This window comes from Euleptes europaea, chromosome 4 (assembly GCF_029931775.1).
Source record: "Euleptes europaea isolate rEulEur1 chromosome 4, rEulEur1.hap1, whole genome shotgun sequence".
In the NCBI taxonomy this organism is placed as follows: Eukaryota; Metazoa; Chordata; class Lepidosauria; order Squamata; family Sphaerodactylidae; genus Euleptes; species Euleptes europaea.
In genome coordinates, this window is record NC_079315.1 from 8,622,026 (window position 1) to 8,647,035 (window position 25,010).

At 46.1% G+C, this 25,010-nt stretch overlaps 1 protein-coding gene across 9 annotated transcripts in view; it reads left to right on the top strand.

Annotated features, from left to right (window-relative positions):
• Nucleotides 1–25,010, top strand: part of ADGRL3 (adhesion G protein-coupled receptor L3) — a 496,674-nt gene that overhangs the window by 119,346 nt on the left and 352,318 nt on the right. For all 9 annotated transcript variants that reach the window (XM_056849204.1, XM_056849205.1, XM_056849196.1 and 6 more), the window contains exon 3: nucleotides 14,239–14,348. In XM_056849204.1, the coding sequence (XP_056705182.1) occupies nucleotides 14,239–14,348 (110 nt within the window). The remainder of the gene's footprint in view (nucleotides 1–14,238; nucleotides 14,349–25,010) is intronic.

The following is a 25,010-nucleotide window of genomic DNA, read 5'->3' on the forward strand; positions in this document are numbered from 1 at the left end:
GGAACACAGGCAGGATGCTACTGCAGTCATCTTGTTTGTGGGCTTCCTAGAGGTACCCGGTTGGCCGCTGTGTGAACAGACTGCTGGACTTGACGGGCCTGGGTCTGATCCAGCAGGGCTTTTCTTATGTTCTTACCAGTAGTTTGTTGCAAGGGGCAGGGCTGGTTCCAGATTTTGTGGGTGGGAGTGGGCAGAGAGTTCCCAGGGCTCTCCTCTGCGCTAGCAAGTGAGTGGGTGGGGGTTGCTGGCAGCAGAGGCCCCTACCATAAACCTCAGGCCCTGGCAGCTGTCCCACCTCAGTGTACGCTGACGCCAGCCCTGGCAAGAGGTAAGTCATTTCTAGCCTCTTGGCATCCATCCATTTATGTAGCTGGGTGGGGGGGGGCACGCTTCGTACATGTACCTAAAAAGAAACTACGCCGGCATTAAATGTCCAGATGTTGATTCTTGCAAACACACACAAAAAACAACAATACAGGGATTATTATTTTTTAAAGTCCCCCTTTACAATCCTGGTATCAGCTGAAGCATCTGTCAAGCTGTTAGAACATTAAGGGTAAGGAAGATATTTTCTCTTAACGATTCCGCTGGTTTCATTTTCTTCCCTCGGCTGCTTGCATTTCATTTGAGTCAGATTAAGGAGCCGTTTGCATGGGAGCCAGCATACCGGACCACAGCGACGTCTGTCTGGGCTTTTGGAAGAGGGGGGAGGGAGGGCGCCTTGTGCTTATTCCCAGGCCCAGCAGACAAGCCCAGGGACGGCAGCTGCCGAGGGACTGAGAACTGCATAAATCGCAGGATTACGTGCTCCAATCTTGTGATCCCTTGGCGTTAATTGCAAAGCAGACTCCTTTTCGTTGACCGAGATGGGCTGTAAGACGCAGTGGGAGATTATGAGGCCGGTAATACGGAGGATTGGTCATGGTATCCCAAGTAGGGTGGCCAAATCTCCAGATGAAGCTGGAGATCTCCCAGAATTAATGGCTGATCTCCAGACGAGAGGGATTTGTGCCCCTGGAGAAAATGGCTGCTCTGGAGATCTCTGCTCTGGTGGGTTCTGTGGCATTATGCCCTGCAGAGGTGCCTCCCTGGGCTTCATTGCCAAATCTCCAGGAATTACTCAACCCATAGCGGGCAACTCTATTCCCAAATCTTTCACCTCTAGATCATGGTCCCTTGCTTACAGTTCAGATGGCTCAAAGTCCTTTCTTTCACACATTTCAAGGCTTTCGTTTGTATGCAAATCTTACGTTGCTCGCACATTTTTTAAGTCAATGAACATTGGTTATGAGGTTACCTGTTTTTTGATGCTTTGCGTAAAATGTATAGAAACTACAGTTGCACCTTAGAGACCAACAAGATTTTGGGGGCATAGGTTTCCGAGAGTCAAAGCTCCCTTCGTCAGATACAAGTGGGAATGGAGATCTCTACGCTCTTATAGCCCAGTCAAAAAGTTGGAGGGGTGTTGCAGAGAAGAAACTTGGGATGTAGAGGTACCATGCACATTGTAACCATCTCGATTAGAGCAGAGAGGAAATACTTGGGGGCAGAAAATTAGCATCTGTAGTGGGATAAGGATACTGTGTCCCTATTCAGCCCGGTGCGTGTGTGTCTTGTTCTGAACTTATGAATGAGCTCAAATTCAGCAATCTCACAGTGTAATCTCCTCTTGAAGCTTCCCTTTTCGAGGACTGCCCCTCATAGGTCAGCAATGGAATAACCTGGAAGTAGGGTTGCCAGTGGGTTATAGATCAAATCAAGCCTGAACTGACCCTAGAAGCTAAAATGACTATTGTATTTTGGTCACATTATGAGAAGACAAGAGTCACTAGAAAAGACCATCATGCTAGGAAAAGTTGAGGGCAGCAGGAAAAGAGGAAGACCCAACAAGAGATGGATTGACTCTATAAAGGAAGCCACAGCCCTCAATTTGCAAGATCTGAGCAAGGCTGTTAAGGATAGGACATTTTGGAGGACTTTGATTCATAGGGTCGCCATGAGTGGGAAGCAACTTGATGGCACTTAACACACACACACACACACACACACACACAGGGTTGCCAATCCCCAGGTGGTGTCTGGAAGACTTGAACACATTCAAGGTAGCTAAGTATTCCCTGACCAACTTTTTTAAAAAAGAGTCTCGAGCTACAATCCTGTCCCCTCACCATTCACACTGTTTTTGGGAAGCTGCACAGTGTTCTGTTTTGGGGAGAACACCAGGGCAAAAGAGGAGTCAAGCAGCCTCACCTTACCTTTGTCACCTGCTAAGATTTCATAATGCTCCCAGAGCAGCAGGCCAACGGTTTCCCTCCTCCCCCTCTTCCTTCCAACATGCCTCAAAAACGCCCTTTTCCTCGCTCTAAACGTCCCTTGCCAGCCTCCGCTCACTTTGAGCTTGAGTTTTCCTGACACTATCTCTCCAAACCCGAGCTCCTCATTGGTAGATGTCACATTCAACACATCACTGAGACGGGGGAAACTCGCGTATCGCAATTCCATTCCATGCACAATTTTTGCAGGTATTTTGACAGTGCGTTTTGCATCATGATGGGGGGAAGGAGGGGGCGCATTCACATGCTCACGGCTCTTAGTAAAATGCTGTGCCGTGAAGATAACTGGCATCCACGCTCAGGTGCACATTGAAATGGGCATCAGGTTTATGCCCACAGCCCCCAAGCGAGCAACTTGTGCGCACACAGAAGCCTGCTTAGATGTGCTGAGCTCATTGGGTGAAATGGGAAAACAGTAGTAGAATTTAAGGAGGAAACGGCTTCCGGTGTAATTAATTCATGCAAACAGCACAGCAAATTCATTAATGCTGAAGTCTGATTTGTAAGATGCGCTCTCCCACCGTAATGTCTGTTGAGTAAAAGAAGTCTCACTCCTTCGCACACAAATATGCTTGCGTGTACATACACAAACACTGCTTTTCATTGATGAATAGGGTTGCCAGGTCCGTCTTCACAATCGGCGGGAGGTTTTTGGGGTGCAGCCTGAAAAGGGCAGGGTTTGGGGAGGGGAGGGACTTCAGTGCCATAGAGTCCAATTGCCAAAGGAGCCATTTTCTCCAGGTGAACTGATCTCTATCGGCTGGAGATCAGTTGTAATAGCAGGAGATCTCCAGCTACTACCTGGAGGTTGTGGACTCAAAGTTATGCACTTGCAAAAGGCTCAATAAAGCAGTATACATTCAATAAATTGCACAAAAAATCTATTCAGAGGAACAACCTCTAAATAAGAAGGGACAGGGTCTGTAACAATACAACATGAGCAAAGGAACGTTTGAAAATTATTCCGTTGCTTCATGTGAAACTTACCGTTTCATTTCATGAGCGCCGACGCGCGTGTAAATTATCCGTCTTTGCATGTAATTCTACCTTTATCTGGAAGTTTGAATTGTGAAATTCTCACGTTCCTTTGCTCATGTTGTATTGTTACGGACCCTGTCCCTTCTTATTTAGAGGTTGTTCCACTGAATAGATTTTTTGTGCAATTTATTGCGTGTATACTGCTTTATTGAGCCTTTTGCAAGTGCATAACTTTGAGTCCACACACTCCTTTTTGTACTTGTAGCCTATTTTTGATTACCAACCACCTGGAGGTTGGCAACCCTGTTGATGAAGCTGAAAAAAATTTAAGACTATGTGAGGTAGGGTTGCCAGGTCCCTCTTCGCTACAGGTGGTTTTTGGGGCGGAGCCTGAGGAGGGCGAGGTTTGGGGAGGGGAGGGACTTCAAGGCCATAGGAATCGCCAGGATCTCTATGGTCAAAACTTCCTGTAAGTAGAACTTCCTGTATGTTTGGCCCCAATTTCCACCCGCCGATCAGGCAGGCATTGGCGGGCAAGGGCCAAAACTACCTGGAGGTTTCCTTACATAAGCAAGCAAATGTAGGGTTGCCAAGTGCTTGGTGGTGGTGGGCAAACCCCCGCCAATCCACCTGGCTGCCCGCCAACCAGCTGAGGGTCAGCGGGCAATGTGTGCACGGATGCCTGCCCGCCGCCACGTCACCTCCGGTTTACATCCGGAAGTGCCACATCGCAACTGGGAGTTTGCGTGGTAAACAGCCCCTTGCGATGAGTTTACACCTGGAAATGCCGCATCGCAACAGGCCTTTTACCACTCAAACTCCCCATTTGAGTGGCAAAGGCCCCTTGCGATGCGGCGCTTTTGGATGTAAAACGGAAGTGACGCGGTCACGTTGGTGCGCATGATCTTGCCTCACCTCCACCCCAAAAACCTCCCACCGGAGGAGAGGGGGGACCTGGCAACCCTAGGCAAAAGGGAACCGTTGTACACACACATCCACTTGGAGAACTGAACAAGACGTCTGGTTGGACGCTTTTAGGTTAAGAATAAATCAGTAAGATATTTATTCTTCCTGATCAATACTTCCAAATTAACCTTAAATAAAAAGTAAATGCCTTACAGGAGCATAGTTGGAAGCAAAGGGCAGTGTTCATTTAAAAGCCCAACATGGATCTGCTGTGGCCTGATAAACAGGAGAAGTCACAAAATTCAATGTGTGCATTTTAGTTCATGCCTTCCATTTGCTCCTGCAGCCCTGCTGCGTGAAGCGGGTCTAATTCTCTGCTAATGCTCCAAAACAAGGCCTTCCTTCAGGAGGACCGTCGTGTCCCCACAGAGGCAAAGGCTCACGTTCTAATCAGAGATGAAAATCCAGATTATCTGCCGTTTTTCTTCATCAGGAAAGCTCCCTTATTTATTGTCCTTCCCCGATCTTTTGGATTATGAAGCTAATGGCTTTCTGGCCGGCGCTGTGAAGTCATTATCTGAATTGCGCAGTGCTTCCATAGGCGAGTCCTGCCACATGCTGAATGCAGTCAGTTTATTGACAGCTTTTAATTATATCTCCGGCTGCCTACAGCTTTTGGGTCGGATTGCTTTTCATTGAAGAAGCTCAAGAATATTTAAAGCTCTCTCTGTTCACCAGCATATAAATCCGGCTCTCATTAAAATAATCAGTCGGCTCTGATTTTGACAGAAGATTGTTTTGTGGGTTTTTTTTTCTTTTTCTTTTTTTCCTTTTTTTTTTTTTTTTTTTGCATTCTGCTTGAGAGAGAAGTCCTTCCAGGCCAGCTTCCTGTCTTGTTGGGCCCTGGGTTTAAAAACCAAATTCCACACATTTAAGTGTGCAGCTAATACGGAAATTCTTCTTGCTCGTTTTTTGAACAGCTGCTCTTGGCATGATGTCATTTTAAACTGGCATCAGGCTAGGTTTGCCAACCTTCAGGTGGTAAAAAAAAGGGGGACTCGTGCCAAGTAACAAGATTGTAGCAAAAAATAGTGGCACTGATGACTATAGAATCATAGAGTTGGAAGGGACCACCAGGGTCGTCTAGTCTAACCCCCTGCACAATGCAGGAATTTCACAACTACTTCTCCTACACACACCCAGCAACGCCTACTCCATGCCCAGAAGATGGCCAAGATGGCCTCTCTCTCATGAACTGCCTACAGTCATAGAATCAGCACTGCTGACAGATGGCCATCTAGCCTCTGCTTAAAAACCTCCAGGGAAGGAGAGCTCACCACCTCCCGAGGAAGCCTGTTCCACTGAGGAACCGCTCTGACTGTTAGAAAATTCTTCCTAATGTCTAGACGGAAACTCTTTTGATTTAATTTCAACCCGTTGGTTCTGGTCTGACCTTCTGGGGCAACAGAAAACAACTCGGCACTATCCTCTCTATGACAGCCCTTCAAGTACTTGAAGATGGTTCTCATATCCCCTCTCAGTCTTCTCCTCTTCAGGCTAAATGGATACAGCAATCAAAATTGCAATCAAAACTGCATATATACAGTGATATCATAAAGCAATTGGATCCCCATGCATTACAAACTATGAATAACAATATGTATATTATGTATACTAAAATATGTATATTAAAGAATCTTTGTGAAATTATATAAATAGTAAACGTGTATTTGTATTGCAATATGCATAAGAACCTCCAAATCCATTCATAAATGCACATTGACAAATCATCTCAAAGAAGAAGAAGAAGAAGAAGAAGAAGAGTTGGTTTTTATATGCCAACTTTCTCTTCCACTTAAGAAAGAATCAAACCGGCTTACAATCACCTTTGAGTGGGGAAACAAACCCGGTTCTCCAAATCAGACTCCACCGCTCCAAACCACCGCTCTTAACTCCTACACCACGCTGGGAGGGGTGAGACCTCAGTGGGGTATAATGCCATAGACTCCACCATCCAAAGCAGCCATTTTCTCCAGGGGAACTGATACCTGTTGCATAAAAATCAGCTCTGATTCTGGGACATCTCCAAGGCCCCACCTGGAATCTCGCAACCCAAATTGTAAGGGAGAGGCAGCAAAGTGCTATTCTTACAGTTGCCAACTCTGGGTTGGGAAATACTGGGAGATTTTGGGGGCGGGGCCTAAGGAGGGCGGGGTTTGAGGAGGGGAGGGACTTCAATGCCACAGAGTCCAATTGCCAACGCGGCCATTTTCTCCAGGGGAACTGATCCCTATCAGCTGGAGAGCAGTTGTAGTAGTAGATCTCCAGCTACTACCTGGAGGTTGGCAGCCCTAGCTATTCTGCCACTTGAAAATTTAGTCTGGTTCCAACTGCTATTTGTGAAACTTATGGTGTCCTTTCTGAGGTTGTGTAGAGGCCCCATTCGGTTTTAAATCAATACTTTTCTTATACTACTACAGCCAATTAGTATGCAGCTTTATTTAGGAAATGTCTAAATAATAAATGGGGGGAAATGGATTTAAATCAATAATTAAACTGGGCTTTCTTGCTTGGTGGCTTAAATTATGGTTTAAATTGCCGTGATTCAGATCAATCCACTTTGCTTTCTGGAGTTGCGGCTAAAGTGACATAGAACAGCGAATGCTGAAGGAGTTGAACTCTGAGAGGTCTCTGGGAGAACAGGGTTTTTATCTCAGAAGGGGTCACCAGGGTCATCTAGTCCAACCCCCTGCACAATGCAGGAAATTCCGTCAAAGTCAGTATTGTCTACTCAGACCGGCAGTGGCTGTCCAGGGTCTCAGGCGGAGGTCTTTCACACCACGTCCTACCTGAACCTTTTAGCTGGAGATGCCAGGGATTGAACCCAGGACATCCTGCGTGCCAAGCAGATGCTCTGTCACTACACCACAGGCCTTCCTTCCCCATAGAAGTGTCCTAACATCTATCTAGACCAAGTCCTATGAGGAAAGGTTGAAGGAGCTGGGTATGTTTAGCCTGAAGAGGAGAAGACTGAGAGGGGATATGATAACCATCTGCAAGTACTTGAAGGGCTGTCATAGAGAGGATAGTGCCGAGTTGTTTTCTGTTGCCCCAGAAGGTCGGACCAGAACCAATGGGTTGACATTAAATCAGAGGAGTTTCCATCTAGACATCAGGAAGAACTTTCTGTCAGTTAGAGCGGTTCCTCAATGAAACAGGCTTCTTTGGGAGGTGGTGAGCTCTTCTTCCCTGGAGGTTTTTAAGAAAAGGCTAGATGGCCATCTGTCAGCAATGATGATTCTATGACCTTCAGCAGATGATGAGAGGGAGGGCATCTTGGCCATCTTCTGGGCATGAAGTATGGGGGTGTGGGGGGAGGTAGTTGTTAATTTCCTGCATTGTGCAAGGGGTTGGACTAGATGACCCTGGTGGTCCCTTCCAACTCTTATGATTCTATGATCTCTATTATCTCTATGAAGGGTGATGAACTTCTGTAAACGTTTTCTGTTTAGGTAGGTGTTCCAGGTTTGTCGTGCCATTTATTTGTCGGCTGCCTAAATAGAGTGCTCGTGGTTTTAATTGCATTAATTGCAATAGTGTTTCTGCAGTTTGATGAAACTACGTTTGCTGTAGGGCTGTTGAAAAAAAATTCGGTAAGTTCAGCTTCGGCAAAATTCGGCCCATTTAAATTTGGGCTGTGCCGAAGTCCGAACCCTGCTTCGGATCCGCGAAATTCGGCGCGAGATCCGGAGTTCGGGGTAAAATTTGGCCCCCACGCGCTTTCAGGGAAGCCCCATAAAGGCTCGTGGGGGGGGGAACAGACCCTGAATTTGCCGAATTTATTCGCAAACACCCCGAACTCGCTGAATTTGGCTCCCCATTTTCCCGCCTTTTTTGAGTTCGGTTCGTCCCGAACCGAAAAACCGCCAAATCAGGGGAAATTCGGCTGTTTTTCGGTTTGGGACGAACCGAATCGACAGCCCTAGTTTGCTGCTTTGATTGTTTTAAAGATGAGGTAGAGTTAGCAATAAACGTTTTAATTAAGCAAAAGCATATATTTTGAAAAAAATACCGTAAACAAAAGCAGACTGGTCGTACAATTACTGTTGTAATTAAAAATATTTCTAATTCTTGTAAATATTGTAATTGAAAATATTGTCATGTACTGAACACATGAAGCTGCCTTCTACTGAATCAGACCCTTGGTCCATCAAATTCAGTATTGTCTACTCAGACCGGCAATGGCTCTCCAGGGTCTCAGGCAGGGGTCTTTCCCATCACCTACTTGCCTAGTCCCTTTAACTTGAGATGCCGGGGATTGAACCTGAGACCTTCTGCATGCCAAGCAGATGCTCTACAAACTGAGCCACCCCTCTCTATGTATTGTCCACTCATGGTGGGATATATGGGGTTATTACATTTTACCGTCATACCAATCCTATGAGGTACGTTAGACTGAGAGACTGCTGTTGGTTCAAAGTTAGCTTTCGGGCAGAACAGGGATTTTCACCCCAGTTTCTGTACGTCTACTCTTAACAGTGTATTTATTTCATTTTTTTCATTCTTATAACCCACCCTCATCCCCAGCCAAAGGGGGGCTCACAGCGACTCACAACCAACCACAATAGTGCCATATTATACTAAAATAATTAAAAACACAACAGTATCTAGAATCAATAAGATTCCTATTACAATTAACATAATAGATAGAACAAGTGGTGTTTACTTGCAGCATAAGCCTAGAGTTGCCAGACCCCTCCAGGTACTAGCTGGAGATCTCTTGCTATTGCAACCGATCTCCTAGCTTCAAGACATTTTAGGTAGGAGAAGTTGGTCCACTTGCTGGCTACTAAACAATAACCATTGGCTATGTGAATAAGGAGCCAGCTGGTCTCCCACCTGACATTTTATGCTATCAGTAGAGCTGAATCAAAAGTATACAAAAGCAGGATCGGCAATGCAAAACAGCAACAGCTTAACTATAAGTTATTTGATTTATTGAATGCATTTTAGCAATTATTAATTACTCTTCCAGATATTGACATACACGCATTTTGATGATAGACACGTTCTTGACTGAGGATTGAACAAATGTAAATCTGACCGTTGAGGAGAAAAAGCACTGTCGGACCAATCGAAGATCAATTAAAAAAGACCCGCCAAATATTATCCTATATCATCAAAATTCAGCTCTGGTATAGACCTCCCCTAGAGAAGAAACTCATACGTTCAGCATCCCCAAGTAACTCAGCTCTCTGTTTTCTGTATCTGTGTTAAATTGTTAAAACGATATCACCAAACCGGATATTAATAAAAAGTGTCTCCTCAGAACAGGTTAGGTTATTTGGAAGGGAGGAGGTCAGCGATCAGCCCCATCCGTCGTGTCAGGAATCAGTACTGGAAGCAGGGTTAAAGTGTCATCAGGTACATCTTGTTTCCCCCTCCAGAGAAAGACATCGCTTTCTAACACTAAATGCTAATTACATGTTTGCTGGTGGCACATAGGATCACGGTTACCATAAGTGTCAACAGAAACCACGACTGGGGCGGCGGCAGCGGGGGACGTGGGGAAGAGTGCTACAGCCTTGAAATTATTGTGATGCCTGGATAGGGTTCCTCTAAATCAGTGGTTCCCAAAGTGGGCAGTGCCACCCCCAGGGAGGCAGTGGGATTACCTAGGAGGGCACTAAGAGCCAAGAGGGCAGCAGGGAGGTCGCTAGAGGTGGGCCCCTTCAACTGTGTTGTTCACTAATTTACAATAGATCGAGCTATGGCACCGTGCTGGCAAATTTGATGGAAACTATCGGAATTTTTTTCCTGACTTTGAAGAGCTGGTACCACTGGATTAAGTTCATCAGTTTTATTGAATAAATTTCAACTAAAAAAGTTTTAATTTGATTTTTAATAGACGTACAATTAATTGTTACTGTTTTGAAATTTTATTGTTATTATCTTCTTTAGTGAGTCAGGCAAACCCTTATTTTGAATAATGCTTTTTATTATAGGGTAGGGGGCACTGGGGTTGAGTTTGTGGGACCAAGGGGGCGGTGGTCCGAAACGTTTGGGAACCACTTCTCTAAATCAAAGCTTCTTAAACTGTGGGTTGAGACCCCATATGGGGTCGCGTAACTAAATGTGGGGGGGGGGTGTCACAAAAACTTTGGCCACAGTAAAAGGTATACCAAAGAATTGTTTCAAAATAAATTACTTTGTGATCTATTATCAGTAGACGTTTGATTTGTGTACCTATTTTATATACCTATATACCCGGGGTCACATAAAAAATTCTCGGGCGAAAAGCAGTCACGAGTGGGAAAAGTTTAAGAAGCCCTACTCTAAATGACTCTTCTGTGACTTTTTCTCTCATTATTGGAAGTTTATTAGACCACATTAGGGTTGCCAATCTCCATGTGGGGTGTGGAGATCTCCCAGAATTACAACTGCTCTCCAGATGACATAGATCAGTTCCCTTGTAAAAAATGGCTGCTTTGGAGGGTGGATTTGATGACATCGTACCCTGCTGAGCTCCCTCCCCTCCTCAAACTCCACCCTCAAATCTCCAGGAATTTCCTAACCCAAAGTTGGCACCCGTAGACTACATAAAATACTACATATTTTTTTATTCTGTTCCCTATGCTCGCAGAAAAACAGGTCATGAGCAAAACAAATACATAAATTTAGTAATACAGAAGTAACATTAAAAAAAAACTACATAGTTTCATGGGAGGGTAAAACAGTACTTTCAGTTGCCTGGAAGACCGACTTACAGTATTAAAAATCCAAATGACTTAAACCTCATACAAACACAAAATCTTCATGAATCAATCCAGCTTACCCATAGGAGGGTTTGTTTCCATCAGCTCAAAGAGGAAATGTAAGCAGGAAGATTCTGAAGAAGTTGCCCACTCCTTAAATGCAATCTGAATACCTGGCAAAACTTGTCTTTTTTTAAAAAAAAATGATAATAGTCTGCTCTCTCTCTCCCCCATTCTCGCTCTCTCTTTCTCATGTGCTGTAAAGCAATATTCATAAAACCACGGAAGTTAGTTATGTTGCATTGTTGACTATGAATTCAGCAACAGATTTTTTTTTTTTTTTTATTTTACAGAAAAGCTTCCCTTTGCGAAACGGAGAATATAAAATCAATATGAATGGACTGTTTACTGTGAAATGCTATCTCTTCTTGGAAATGTATACTCTGCTTCCATTTCATAATTCGTAACTTTGCTAAGCTTGTAAACTCATAAATGTCATAGTCTAAAAAAAAACGTTTTTCAGAAACGCAATGAAGATGCGAAACTATCTTATTCTGAGTCAAACCTTTGGTCTTGTCTCCTCAGAGTGGCAGGGTCTGGGGCAGAAGTGTTTCACATCACCTCCTACCTGAACCCTTTTAACTGGAGAAGCTGGGGGTTGAACCTGGGATCTTAAGTGCACGTAGCTCTACCACTGAGCCACAGCCCCTCCCATAAGTACAGTCAACATGGGAAAGGAGAATCTTGCGTGTTGCTCTCAGCTCTGTAGAGAAGGGGCAGCATAAAAAATGAGTACCTCTTTTTGAAAGCCGACCAATTAGCACCATGATAGATCAGCCAACCTACCTAACCCCAAGTAACCACAATATAACTGCTGGATTTGTTACTGGGTTTTGTGTTTTTTTTTGGAGGATGGGGGTTGCCATCAAGTCTCACCCGACCCCATAGGGTTTTCAAGGCAAGAGATGTTCAGAGGTGTTTTGCCATTGCCTGCCTCTGATGTGGGCTGGGGCTCAGTGGTAGAGCATCTGCTTGGCATGCAGAAGGTCCCAGGTTCAACCCCTGGCATCTCCAGTTAAAGGGACTAAGCAGGTAGGTGATGTGAAAGACCGCCGCCTGAGACCCTGGAGAGCTGCTGCCAGTCTGAGTAGATAATACTCACTTGGATGGACCAAGGGTCTGATTCAGTAGAAGGCAGCTTCGTGTGTTCATAGCAACCCTGGGCTTCCTTGGCGGATTCCCATCCAAGTACTAACCAGGGCCGACCCTGCTTAGCTTCTGAGATCTGACAAGATTGGGCTAGCCCAGAGACTCGCAAAACTCATCCCTTTATTTCCACCACATTTTTTACTTTTCCACCCTCAGGTGCATGGAAGTCTGCAGAAACTCTGGAATTATCCTTGCTTTTAGGAACTGCAGGTGTCGATCCACTGTGGGTCAGAATGTGGTTCCCCAGGAAGGTGTTCTGTAACATTTTTCGGGATTCAGCTGGTGATAATGTTTTTTGTGTGTGTTAAAACTGTATCAGAATTGGGACCTGCCAGATTAAAGCAGACTTTCTAACGATTAAAGATTTCCGTAACTATTCTTGTATCAGAAACGGTGCTCATCTCTGTCCCTTACGTGTGATGGCCATTAGGTGACCTGCATCATCCATAGGGTTGCTAAGTCCCTCTTCGCCACTGGCCGAAGGTTTTTGGGGCAGAGCATGAGGAGGGTGGGGTTTGGGGAGGGGAGGGACTTCAATGGGAGCCAGCGTGGTATAGTGGTTAAGAGCGGCGGTTTGGAGCGGTGGAGTCTGATCAGGAGAACTGGGTTTGATTCCCCACTCCTCCACATGAGCAGCAGAGGCTAATCTGGTGAACTGGGTTTGTTTTCCCACTCCTTCACATGAAGCCAGCTGGGTGACCTTGGGCTAGTCACATACTCTCAGCTTCACCTTCCTCACAGGGTGTCTGTTGTGGGGAGGGGAAGGGAAGGTGATTGTAAGCCGGTTTGAGGCTCCCTTAAATGGTAGAGAAAGTTGGCATATAAAAACCAACTCTTCTTCTTCTTCAATGCCATAGAGGCCAATTGCCAAAGTGGCCATTTTCTCCAGGGGAACTGATCTCCATCGGCTGGAGATCAGTTGTAATAGCAGGAGATCTCCAGCTAGTACCTGGAGGTTGGCAACCCTAATTGTCCAACAGAAAACAAATGAATGTTTCTGGGGCTTGAGATTATTGGTTATTCATGTAAGGATAAAGAGCATTGGGTGTTAGGAATCATTCTGTAAAATCAAAAGATTTTTTTGGAGCTAGATGCTCTCGTTAATTAATTAATATTAAGGGCCAGGCTAAAATTTATTCCTCATTAAGGCAGACATGGTTTAGCCTCAGGTATACATGAACTATTTCCACTTCACAGTGAAATGAGTTCAGTCCGAGATGCGGCCGTTTGTGCTGAGGATGATCCCAGGGTCGTAAATGAGGAGTGAAATTGGGGGCACACAACGTTTCCGGCGGTTACTGCTTTGCTTCATCCTGTCGGACGTCTGTGCCGCGCACCCTCCAAACCGCTTTTGTGTTTGTCCTTATGATCACCGTGGTGCTATAAATTATGACCAGGGAACGTTCAGGTCTTTTTGCAGCATGGCAGTATCGTCAACCTCTGAACACATGAAGCTGCCTTCTACTGAATCAGACCCTTAGTCCATCAAAGTCAGTATTGTCTACTCAGACTGGCAGCAGCTCTCCAGGGTCTCAGGCAGAGGTCTTTCACATCACCTACTTGCCTGGTTCCTTTAACTGGAGATGCCGGGGATTGAACCTGGGCCCTTCTGCATGCCAAGCAGATGCTCTACCACTGAGCCACAGCCCCTCCCCTCTGTAGAGAGCTTGACGGGTCACTTTTGCCGGACTTTCTTGGAACACACGGCATCGCGTTTCAGTGGAGACTATTTTACATTTGAAAATGCATTCGACATCTGTTGGTTAAGGAGAAATGGCCAAACCTTACTTTTTTAAAAAAGAGTAAGGCCACAGTGCCGGCCTCGGAAGGCACCGCTTGTTAATTTCTTTGCTTCTCGGAGTTCATGTTGGCCTAACCTTCCTGGCTTATCGGTGCCCTTGCGGGAGGTTTTCGGCCTTTGAATATGGATACTTAGCTCTGTAGATGGAAGCTGTTTTCCTTCAAAAGCTGTTTATTTGAACTTGAATCCGCAGTGTCGATCTCCCCCTCCCTGGTGTATCCCGTTTTGACTCAGCCTCTTCCTCTTTGACTTTCAGGTGCAGCAACCGGACGCAGTGTGCGGTAGTCGCTGGCCCGGACATCTTTCCTGACCCTTGCCCGGGAACGTACAAGTACCTGGAAGTGCAGTATGAATGTGTCCCTTACAGTACGTATATTATTCTCTGCTCTTTCTACCTTATTTTTTAAAAAAAAAACACCTGTGTCTTCAGTTACGATGGAGCGTGCGCTTATACTGTAAGAAAAAGAACTCCTGCTTGAGAGAACACTCGGTTTTGCTGTAACTGTTTGAGAAATGATGCGGTGCGACAGCGTTTGAATGCGAATGAAGAATGCGAGCGGTTGACTGGGAAATCCTTTAATTCACTGGTTCACAAAGTGGGCAGTACCACCCCCCAGTGGGCAGTGGGATTACCTAGGGGGACACTAAGAGGCAAGAGAGCAGCAGGACCGCCCCCCCTACAGTTGTGAAGCTCTACCTGTTGGGTTGCAAGCCCCAATAGAATAACTCCCCTTTGTTTTTTTAGAAGGACCTGGTGCTAGTCTGCATGGGTAGAGCAAGGGTGTTATGCCTCCTGCCTTTCCCCGAGGAGAGGAGTAGAACTACCTCAGTTCGAAGGAGAGCATTCCTCCACGATTCTGGCCCCTTGACTCATTCCTCCTTGTGGCGCTCCTCCTGGTGTTTTGGTTGTGTTTCTTGTCCTTGTCTGGGTTGGCCTGCTCCTTGGGGTACGGATGACATCAGCGAGGTCATAACTCTAGTGCTCTCTCTCCCTGGCATGTGGCTGTCATGTCACATGACTTCTTGTCCCGTGGTCTAAACTCAGTGGGCTTCATGCAACCATTGAGGGTTAAAGATGGATCCCAGATCTGGAACGGTTGAAGACCACTGCACTGCAGGGACAGAGATTTAGAGAGCCCCTCTTTCTTTCTTAGCCTCCTCTCTGTAATATGTATATGCCCAAATTATACAGTGTTTATAACCGTGATTATGTATGTTCTAAAACTGCTAGAAGGTGTGGCTATAGCCAATAGCATAGACGGCATTAAATTGGGTTAGATAAATTCATAGAAGATTGGCTATTAGCTCTGATCGCTAAAGGGAACTTCTGCATTTAAAGGCAATGAGGACCTGTTGCTCGGGGAAAGAGTTACATGACAGGGGACAGCTGTTTGTTAAGTCTTTAGGGTTTTCCAAAAGCATCTAGGTTGGCTACACTGGGAAAGAAGATGTTGTACTAGGTACACCCATCTGGACTGTACTAACATGAAGTGTTGAGAACATTAAACAGTTCTATATAAGTGCTGGGATGTGGAACGGTAAAGTATAGCCCGATCTCGTCAGATTGTGGAAGCGAAGGCGTGGTCAGTACTTGGATGGGAGACCACCAAGGAAGACTTTGCAGAGGAAGGCGATGGCAAACCACCTGTGCTTCATCACATGCCTTGAAAGCCCTGTATGGTCGCCATAAGTCAGCTGCAACTTGACTGCGTTTTACTCATACACGCAAGTGCTGAATGTTATTGTCATTGGAGGAGGAGGAGGAGGAGGAGAGGGGTATTAATTGCTACTATCATTTTTGCCATCAGTTTTGGGCACCACAATTTAAGAAAGATGTAGACAAGCTGGAACGTGTCCAGAGAAGGGCAACACAGATGGTGAGGGGTCTGGAGACCGAGTCCTATGAGGAAAGGTTGAGGGAGCTGGGTATGTTTAGCCTGGAGAGGAGAAGACTGAGAGGAGATATGATAACCATGTTCAAGTACTTGAAGGGCTGTCATGTAGAGGAGGGTGCCGAGTTGTTTTCTGTTGCTCAAGAAGGTCGGACCAGAACCAACGGGTTGGAATTAAATCAAAAGAGTTTCCATCTAGACATTAGGAAGAATTTTCTAACAGTCAGAGCGGTTCCTCAGTGGAACAGGCTTCCTCGGGAGGTGGTAAGCTCTCCTTCCCTGGAGGTTTTTAAGAGGTTAGATGGCCATCTGTCAGCAATGCTGATTCTGTGACCTTAGGCAGATGATGAGAGGGAGGGCATCTTGGCCATCTTCTGGTCACTAGGAGTGTGGAGGGGGGAGGTAGTTGTGAATTTCCTGCATTGTGCAGGGGGTTGGACTTGATGGCCCTGGTGGTCCCTTCCAACTCTATGATTCTATGATTCTATACTAGACAAAATGGATACTTGTCATGATGCATACCTATTCACTCCAGGATCAGAGGAGCATGCCCATTGTATTAGGTGCTGTGGAACACAGGCGGACGGTGCTTCTGCAGTCGTCTTGTTTGGGGGCTTCCTAGAGGCACCTGGTTGGCCACTGTGTGAACAGACTGCTGGACTGGATGGGCTTTGGTCTGATCCAGCAAAGCTTTTCTTATGTTCTTATATTCTTAGGCAGATCATGAGAGGGAGGACAGGAAGATTTCCATCAGTGTTTGGCATTCGTGGCCCTTTCTTGCATGCTCAGGGTAGTCCCAATCGCCTCATTGGGGTCAGGAAGCAATTTTCCTCCTGGCCCAATGGCCAGGAATCCTGGATTTATTTTTTTTGCCATCTTCTGGTTGTGGAGTAGGGGTCACTGGGTGTGCGTGGGTAGGGAGGTCGTTGTGAATTTCCTGCATTGTTCAGCGGGTAGGAGCAGATGACCCCAGTGGTCCCTTCCAACTCTGTGGTTCTGTTGTCAAACCTTGGTGGAATTTCAGAACAATAGGTTGGATCCTACAGATCCATTTCACTAGTGGAGACATTTTATTTTGGTGATTGGAGCCTCTCCCTGATGGAAGAAGCTCAGCATCTTATATCGGGAAGTCGCCTACACCTGGAGGGAAGTGCTTCCTCCAGGTGTAGGTGACTTCCTGATATAAGGAGGAAAGAGCCAGAGTGGTGTAGTGGTTAAGAGCGGTGGTTTGGAGGGGTGGACTCTGATCTGGAGGACCAGGTTTGATTCCCCACTCCTCCACATGAGCGGCGGAGGCTAATCTGGTGAACTGGTTTGGTTTCCCCACTCCTCCACACGAAGCCAACCAGGTGACCTTGGGCAAGTAACACTCTCTCAGCCCCACCTACCTCACAGGGTGCCTGTTGTGGGGAGGGGAAGGGAAGGTGATTGCAAGTCGGCTTGATTCTTCCTTAATTGGTAGAGAAAGTCGGCATATAAAAACCAACTCTTCTTCTTTCACGAGTACAATGGATCCACACGACGTTTAAGCATACCGGTGCACCTCCATGCATTTTCAAAACAAAACCAGGGATTGAAATGACGGGAAATCAGCCTGCGATGTTTGTTACTAAATTGAAAGGCTCTGAACGGATGGCATTCCTTCAAGCCCCTTTAAAATTCATATTTAATAGAGGAGTGTCAGATTGTAGGAAATAAACATGTCACTCTCTTTCGTTTTCATAACAACAGGCAAGGCTCTTTACACTCTCGGTGACAAATGCTCTGAAGCTAAAAAAAAGAAATGAAACGTGACAACAAACCAAGTCATGCTTTTTTTCTTCTCCCTGAAGCACTTTCATATGTACAATCTGGATCTCAGGGATGGAATTGGATGCAGGGACTGTGCTTTGGTCAGTTCATATTTTCACTAGGACTCCTTGTACGCTAGGGTTGCCAACCTCCAGGTAAGAGCTGGAGATCTCCTGCTGTTACAACTGATCTCCAGTCGATAGAGATCGGTTCACCTGGAGAAAATGGCTGCTTTGGCAATTGGACTCTATGGCATTGAAGTCCCTCCCCTCCCAAACCCTGCCCTCCTCAGGCTCCACCCCCAAAATCTCCTGCCGATAGTGAAGAGGGACCTGGCAACCCTAATTACAGCTCACCTCCAGCCGATAGAGATCGGTTCCCCTGGAGAAAATGGCCGCTTTGGCAATTGGACTCTATGGCATTGAAGTCCCTCCCCTGCCTAAACCCCACCCTCCCCAAGCTTCACCTCCAAAATCTCCAGGTATTTTCAAACCCGGAGCTGGCAACCTTATTGTACTCTTCCAACTTCCCAAGCAGTGGCTTGGGTGAATTGACCAGATAAATCCTTCTGGACATGTCTCTAATTTTTAAAAGAAACAGAAAGATTAATTCTCTTCTCCCCTAACCTTTCTGTGCTCTATGGTTGTAGTTAGAGTTGCCAACCTCCGGGCACTGGCTGGAGCTCTCCCGCTATTACAACTGATCTCCAGCCAATAAAGATCAGTTCCCCTGGAGAAAATGGCCGCTTTGGCAATTGGACTCTATGGCATTGAAGCCCCTCCCCAAGCCCCGCCCTTCTCAGGCTCCACCCCTGAAAACCTCCCACTAGTGGCGAAGAGGGACCGAGCAACCCTATTGTGTGCAGAGGAAGAGCATCTACATGGGAAGCTACCTTAGATAGAGCTTGAGGATTGATCCATCCAGGTTGGCCACCCAGGTGGCTACTCCAATTGCCAGTGGCTCTCCTGGGTCTCAGGAAGAGGAAAGTCAGCTGTCCAGAGGGTGATGGAGGAAGAGCAGCATAAAAATATAACAGATGGCCCTGTGACGTGATTCTATTCAACAGAGGTCGGCAGTGGATTGGAGGGCAGAAACGGCCCTGGGAAAGGGCCCTGCCGGGCCCACGCCAGCCCTGCCCCTTCTCCAGAAGGAGTAGGGAAGGCAGGAAGAGCATGCCGCCTACCACACAGGGTGAGGGTTGCTGGTTTCTGGCAGGGGCAGATCCTGTCCAGCCAGCGTGGTGTAGTGGTTAGGAGCAGTGGACTCTAATGCGGAGAACCAGGTTTGATTCCCCACTCCTCCACATGAGCGGCAGACTCTAATCTGGAGAACCGGGTTCGGTTCCCCACTCCTCCACATGAAGCCTGCTAGGTTACCTTGGGCCAGTCGCAGTTCTCTCCGAACTCTCTCAGCCCCACCTACCTCACAGGGTGTCTGTTGTGGGGAGAGGAAGGGAAGGAGACTGTAAGCTAGTTTGATTCTCCTTGAAAATTGGCTTATAAAAACCAGCTCTTCTTCTTTTTCTTCTTCTTCTTCTGATTCTGTCTGCTTCATGTGGTGCTGGGGCCACCGGGTTGCAGCGATGATGTGCGCCTGCCTTGCACATAACCAGGGTCGCTAGCCCCCTGCCATGTGTAAATTGAGCCTCACTTGGATTGGGGCCAGGGTGACCGAGGGGGTGGGCCCCAAACCATCAGCCACCAGATTTGTCCTGGAGGCTTTATTGCCAAGCCTGCACCTGGTCCCTGGGAGAGATGACAACCTGAACCCAGGGCCTTCTCGTGCAAAAGTGCATGTTCTGACCCTGAGCTGTGTGCCCCTTCACTGAAATTATTAGCCTCTTCAACTCAATATCTCTTTTCGAACTCTGACAAGGGTCTTTCCTACATTATTGTAAATTTAAATGATTTCCAAGCACCTAGAAGGGATTTGACCCCGGCGTGGCGTAGTGGTTAAGAGCGGTGGTTTGGAGCAGTGGCCTCTAATCTAGTCAACTGGATTTGTTTCCCCTCTCCTACACACAAAGCCAGCTAGGTGACCTTGGGCTAGTCACACTCTCTCAGCCCCACCTACCTCACAAGGTGTCTGATGTGGGGGCGGGGGCGGGAAGGTAAACCAGTTTGATTCTTCCTTAAGTGGTAGAGAAAGTTGGCATATAAGAACCAACTCTTCTTCTTCTTCTTCTTCTTCTTCTTCTTCTTCTTCTTCTTCTTCTTCTTCTTCTTCTTCCCCCTCCCCTTTTTGGCTTCCTTTTTGACTACTTTCCTCCTTTTTGAGAAGTTTGCTTTCCTAAATCCAGTGCGGTTGTTTTGGATGTTCAAGTCACAGCAGAATGAATGGATGTTATCGCGGAAGTGACAGCTCCAGAGGGAAAGTGATGAGCCGTTTAATCCCGCTCCCCATATTTCCTCGCCTTGCAAAAGGCGGCGAGCGTTTCCGGGCTCATTTTGTGCCCTGTGAAACCGGCCGCCCCTGGAGAGAGATGATAGGCGGCGGGTCGTTTAGGCCTCATATTTATTCTAAGGAAAGTACTCTTACGGGTCACAAATCACCGCAAAGATATCTGGTGGGCTGTTTTTATGTCGAGCGGAAATATCCTCTGGTTGTTCGAGGCATATGCCTCTTTCCCGTAAAACGGAGGTGTCTGTCTTTGGCCCGGTGATCGCTGGAGCCGTAAACCTGTGCCTGTGCTTCGCGCTGCAGGTGGAGGTTTGCATGATGGAGTGCGCCGCCGTACAAAATATGGCGCACTAAAAAAACGGGCATGGCGGGGAAAAGGACCTTTGTCCCAACACAATGTTTTGTCGTTGTTATATGGCGATATATATTGCATGAGGAAAACTCCTGAAGTCTGAAGTGGTACTACGGTTGCCGGCTCCAGACTGGAAAACAGCTGGAGATTTTGGGGTGGAGCCTAGGGAGGGGAGGGACCTCGGGTTATAATAACCTAGAGGCCCCTTCCAAAGCAGTCATTTTCTCCAGGGGGATGGATAGGGTTGCCAACTGCCTGGTAGTAGCAGATCTCCTGCTAATTCAACTGATCTCCAGCCGTTAGAGATCAGATCACCTGGAGAAAAATGGCCACTTTGGCAATTGGACTCTATGGCATTGAAGTCCCTCCCCTCCCCAAACCCCGCCCTCCTCAGGCTCCGCCCCCAAAATCTCCCGCCGGTGGCGAAGAGGGACCTGGCAACCCTAGGAATGGATCTCTGTCATCTGGAGATCAGTTGTAATCCTGGGAGACCTCCAGGCAGCTGAACTGCACTGGCACCGGTCAACCACGTTGATGAGAATTAGTCACGTCCACCTGAGATGTCTGAGATATCTGAGGCTATTGTTAGGGTTGCCAACCTCCAGGCAATCCAAAATAGACACCTCTGTGTACATACGTAGTTATTCCAGATCTGGCAAAGATGATCTATCCTGGGGAGGAACCTTGTGAGACTGTTATGGACGGATCCTACAGCAAGAAATAAGACATACGGAACGCGAGTGTTGGTGAGGTGGAACTGATGAAGAATTGAAACGATCATCTTCCCCTCTATTTCCATGATCCTCCTGCTTCTGGAAAGAATAGTACTTACCTGCTTTCCATACCTGAAAGAGAAAGGATAATTATTGGTCTACAGGACTGAGACTTTTGAATAATACTTACCTGCAATTTATATATGGAAGATAAATAATCATTATTGGTCTACAGGACTGAGATTTTTGTACTGTGAATATTCAGTGTGTATGTATGTATGTTCTGTGTATGTTCTATGCATTTTGTACAATGCAGTCTTTGGCTGTTACCGCACTAGGTATTCCCAGCGATGTATTAAGAGTTTGAAAACGTTATAAAAAACATTGTTTTAAAAGGGTTTTTGGATACTACAACTTATAAATGGTTGGAAGACGTCTTCACAGCTAAAGGGGCCAAACAAAGTGTGAACAGTATTTTTTATAATGTTTTCAAACTCTTAATACATCGGTGGGAATACATAGAAAGCGTGATCAGTATTTTTTATAATGTTTTCAAACCCTTAATACATCGCTGGGAATACCAAGTGCGGTAGCAGCCTTTGTTTAGCTATACTAGGTGTATAGATTATCTGTGTCAGATTTTGAATAACCTCCAGGTAATAGCTGGAGATTTCATAACCTGTTGGGAACTGACGCGGCAGTTGGGTAGAGGTCTTTGGAACTACAGCGGGTCCTAGGGTGGTGGGTTCCAAGTGTGAGGAGGAAGACGATGCTAGCTACTAAAGTGAGAAAGAGCCAGTGTAGTGCAGTGGTTAAAATGGCTGACCAGGATCTGGGAAACTCAGCTTTTAACTCTCCATTTTGCCACGGGAGCTTGCTGGGTGACCTTGGGCCCGTCATGCGCTCTCAGCCTAGCCTACCTCGCAGGGTTGTGGCGAGGATAAAATGGAGAGGAGAATGATGTGAGCCGCATTGCGGTTCCCCCATTGGGGAGAAATGCAGGAAACAAACCAACAAACATAGAAAATGTTTTACCTTCAGCGTCTTTTCAGAGAGCCGCTGAGAATTTCTCTGAACTCTGAATACACAGTGCTCGCTTGGATACCTATCCAAATGTGTTTCCAATGCTTACTCCTCCCCTGAGAATATGGTGTATATAAAAGGCAAAAAGAACATGTATTCGGGTTGCCAACCTCCAGGTGGTGGCTGGAGATTTCCCACTTTTACGACTGATCTCCAGGTGACAGAGATCAGTTCCCCTGGAGAAAATGGCCGCTTTGGCAATTGGACTCTATGGCATTGAAGTCCCTCCCCTCTCCAAAGCCCAATCTCCTCAGGCTCCACCCCCAAAATCTCCAGGTATTTCCCAACCCAGAGCTGGCAACCTTAACAGGTATGCATGAATTCCATTCTGCAACATGGACAACTTGGATCAGAACAATATATTCCTGTTGAAGAGTAATTCACAGTCATCCCTACTTTTATTTCTAAGAAAGCTAAGTGATTTTATGTGTGTGGGGGTGGGGGTATAATGTGCGTGTGTGTTTTATTTGAAATATTTACATATTGCTTTTCTGTCATATACTCAAAGCAGTATATTTATACCGTGCAAAATTAAGAAATGGTTTCAAAAGTATGTTGCATAAAATACCCACCAAAATATAAACAATATATCATGTGATAGGAGGTTTGGATTCAGAATCAAACTTTATGAGAGCATCTCAGTATTCTCATAAAATTTGATTAATGCCAATCAATGTCAAGTAAAGTTATTTTCCTAACAAGTAATTAAGATAATATTAGCACCTATCATCATATATTCATACACTTGAGTCTCACTGTCAGGTCTATAAATCAGGGAGAAACAAAATCCAATTAATAAGAGTACCCGATGAAGGCAATACATCCAAAATGACCCATGAAAGATAAATTTCAGAGGTAATCGCTAATTTCCACAATCACCTCTATCTGTCAGTGTAATCCATCGAGGAAGAGGATCATTATAGCAGTGCTGTCGAGAGCAGCTTTTTCAGTCGATCGTTATTGCGGGATCCGGGCCACTGTCGGTCACGTTCAAGGAGCATTTGAAAGGTATCCAGCTGGTCTTCACCTTTTCCCAGAAAAATTATTGAATGTGTAAAGATGCTATGGAAAAAATCTCTCACTCGACACCAAATAGACTGAGGGACCCCTCAGGTCAGATATTTAGGTAAAACTGCCTCACGCGTGGGATTATTTAAGAAATAACAACAAATCCTATCTTGTTCTTGTAGGGGGGGAAATGGAAATTAATCCAATCCCTTCTTTGGGGCAATATCCCAGCACTCACTCGGTGCAGGATATTCCACCTGATTCAAGTAGCAGAGTTGCAAAACAGCCAATACTATAAATGTGAATATGAACAGCACACGTATTAAAATTGAAGAAAACTATTTATAATAAATGTCCATAAAGTCTTTTAAAACAAACAGCATTTTCCTTTAGAGGTTTCTATAACATTTACCTCATCTTAACTGAAACAATGTGACATCTTGAGAGAGAGTGAGGCAGAGAGAGAATGACAGTTGCCAGCGTCAGTTGGTTACAAGTAACTGTCACCAGAAGGGAGGGGATGATTCTAGAGGAGCACAGAGCCTTCTGTCAATCAAATTAGGCTCCAGCGTTTAATCCAACAGTTCTTGCACAAGTGAGCTTTGGAGGGATCCCTGTGCATGCATGTTCCCTCGTCTCTCCCCTTCCTTCCTCCATTTCACACAGTGATTCAATTAAAGACTTCCATTGTGTGTGGGGGGGGGCAAGTCATAATAGTGTAGTGGTTAGGAGCGGTGGACTCTAATCCGGACAACCAGGTTTGATTCCCCATTCCTCCACATGAGTGGCAGACTCTGGAGAACCGGGTTTGATTCCCTGGTCCTCCACATGAGTGGCAGACTCTAATCTGGTGAACCAGGTTTGTTTAGAGTCCGCTGTTCTTAACCACTACTCCGCGCTGGCTCTCAGCTAGTTCTGGAGATAACTGTTATTTTCCCTGGCATCATATTTTGTCTCTCTCTCTCTCTTTTTTCATTTTCCTTCCCCTGTGCCAGTTGATGCCAAACTGAGCCACTTCATTTATCTCCAGCACCTCTGATCTGCTCCGGGCCCTTCCTTGCTCATACTTCCTTGTCATTTATTCTCTACATTTTTTGAGACTTACTCCTGGCTGACCTGTCATTTCATTCTCTTCTGAATCCCTCCATTATTTGTTTCCTACCCAGAGCATCAGGCTAGGATAACTCTCTGACATTTGAAAGATAAGCGGTGAAATCACAGGTCACCGCATGCTTGGAATTATCTTGAAATAAAGGCGAGCCAAGAGACGGGGGACATCTGTCTTGTCACATGTGTGTGAGGTGTCAGAGCATTCCTATGAATGATCACCAGGCCCAAAATACCCCCTCCGAGTGACTTCAGCACTTCAGGCTGTGCCTGAGCTCTTCAATTTAGACAAAGGTTGTTTATGCAAGGGTACTTTCACTCACGTTCACCCCTGGTCTATCTCAGTTGTTCCTTGGAGTTATGCATGAATTTTCCATCCATTAGAGATAACCTCACTGCCAGCCCTTGCAATGTCCAGGTCTTTCCATTCCTCTGTTAACCTGACTCTTCTATCTCCCCTGAGCACAGCCCGGGTGAAATCCCTGTACATAAGACAAAGTGTGGGACACGTAAGGTTTGTTTCTCTTACCGCCAATTACAAAGCAGCATGTCCAGAGGCGGGGATTCAAATACTTCCTGCTTCCTTGGAGCTCTTTCTGAGCAGAAGAAAATCTTTTTAAAACAGAAGCTTGGAATTCCCCCCCCCCCACTCGCCTTTCAGATTGCTCCATTTTTTATGTTG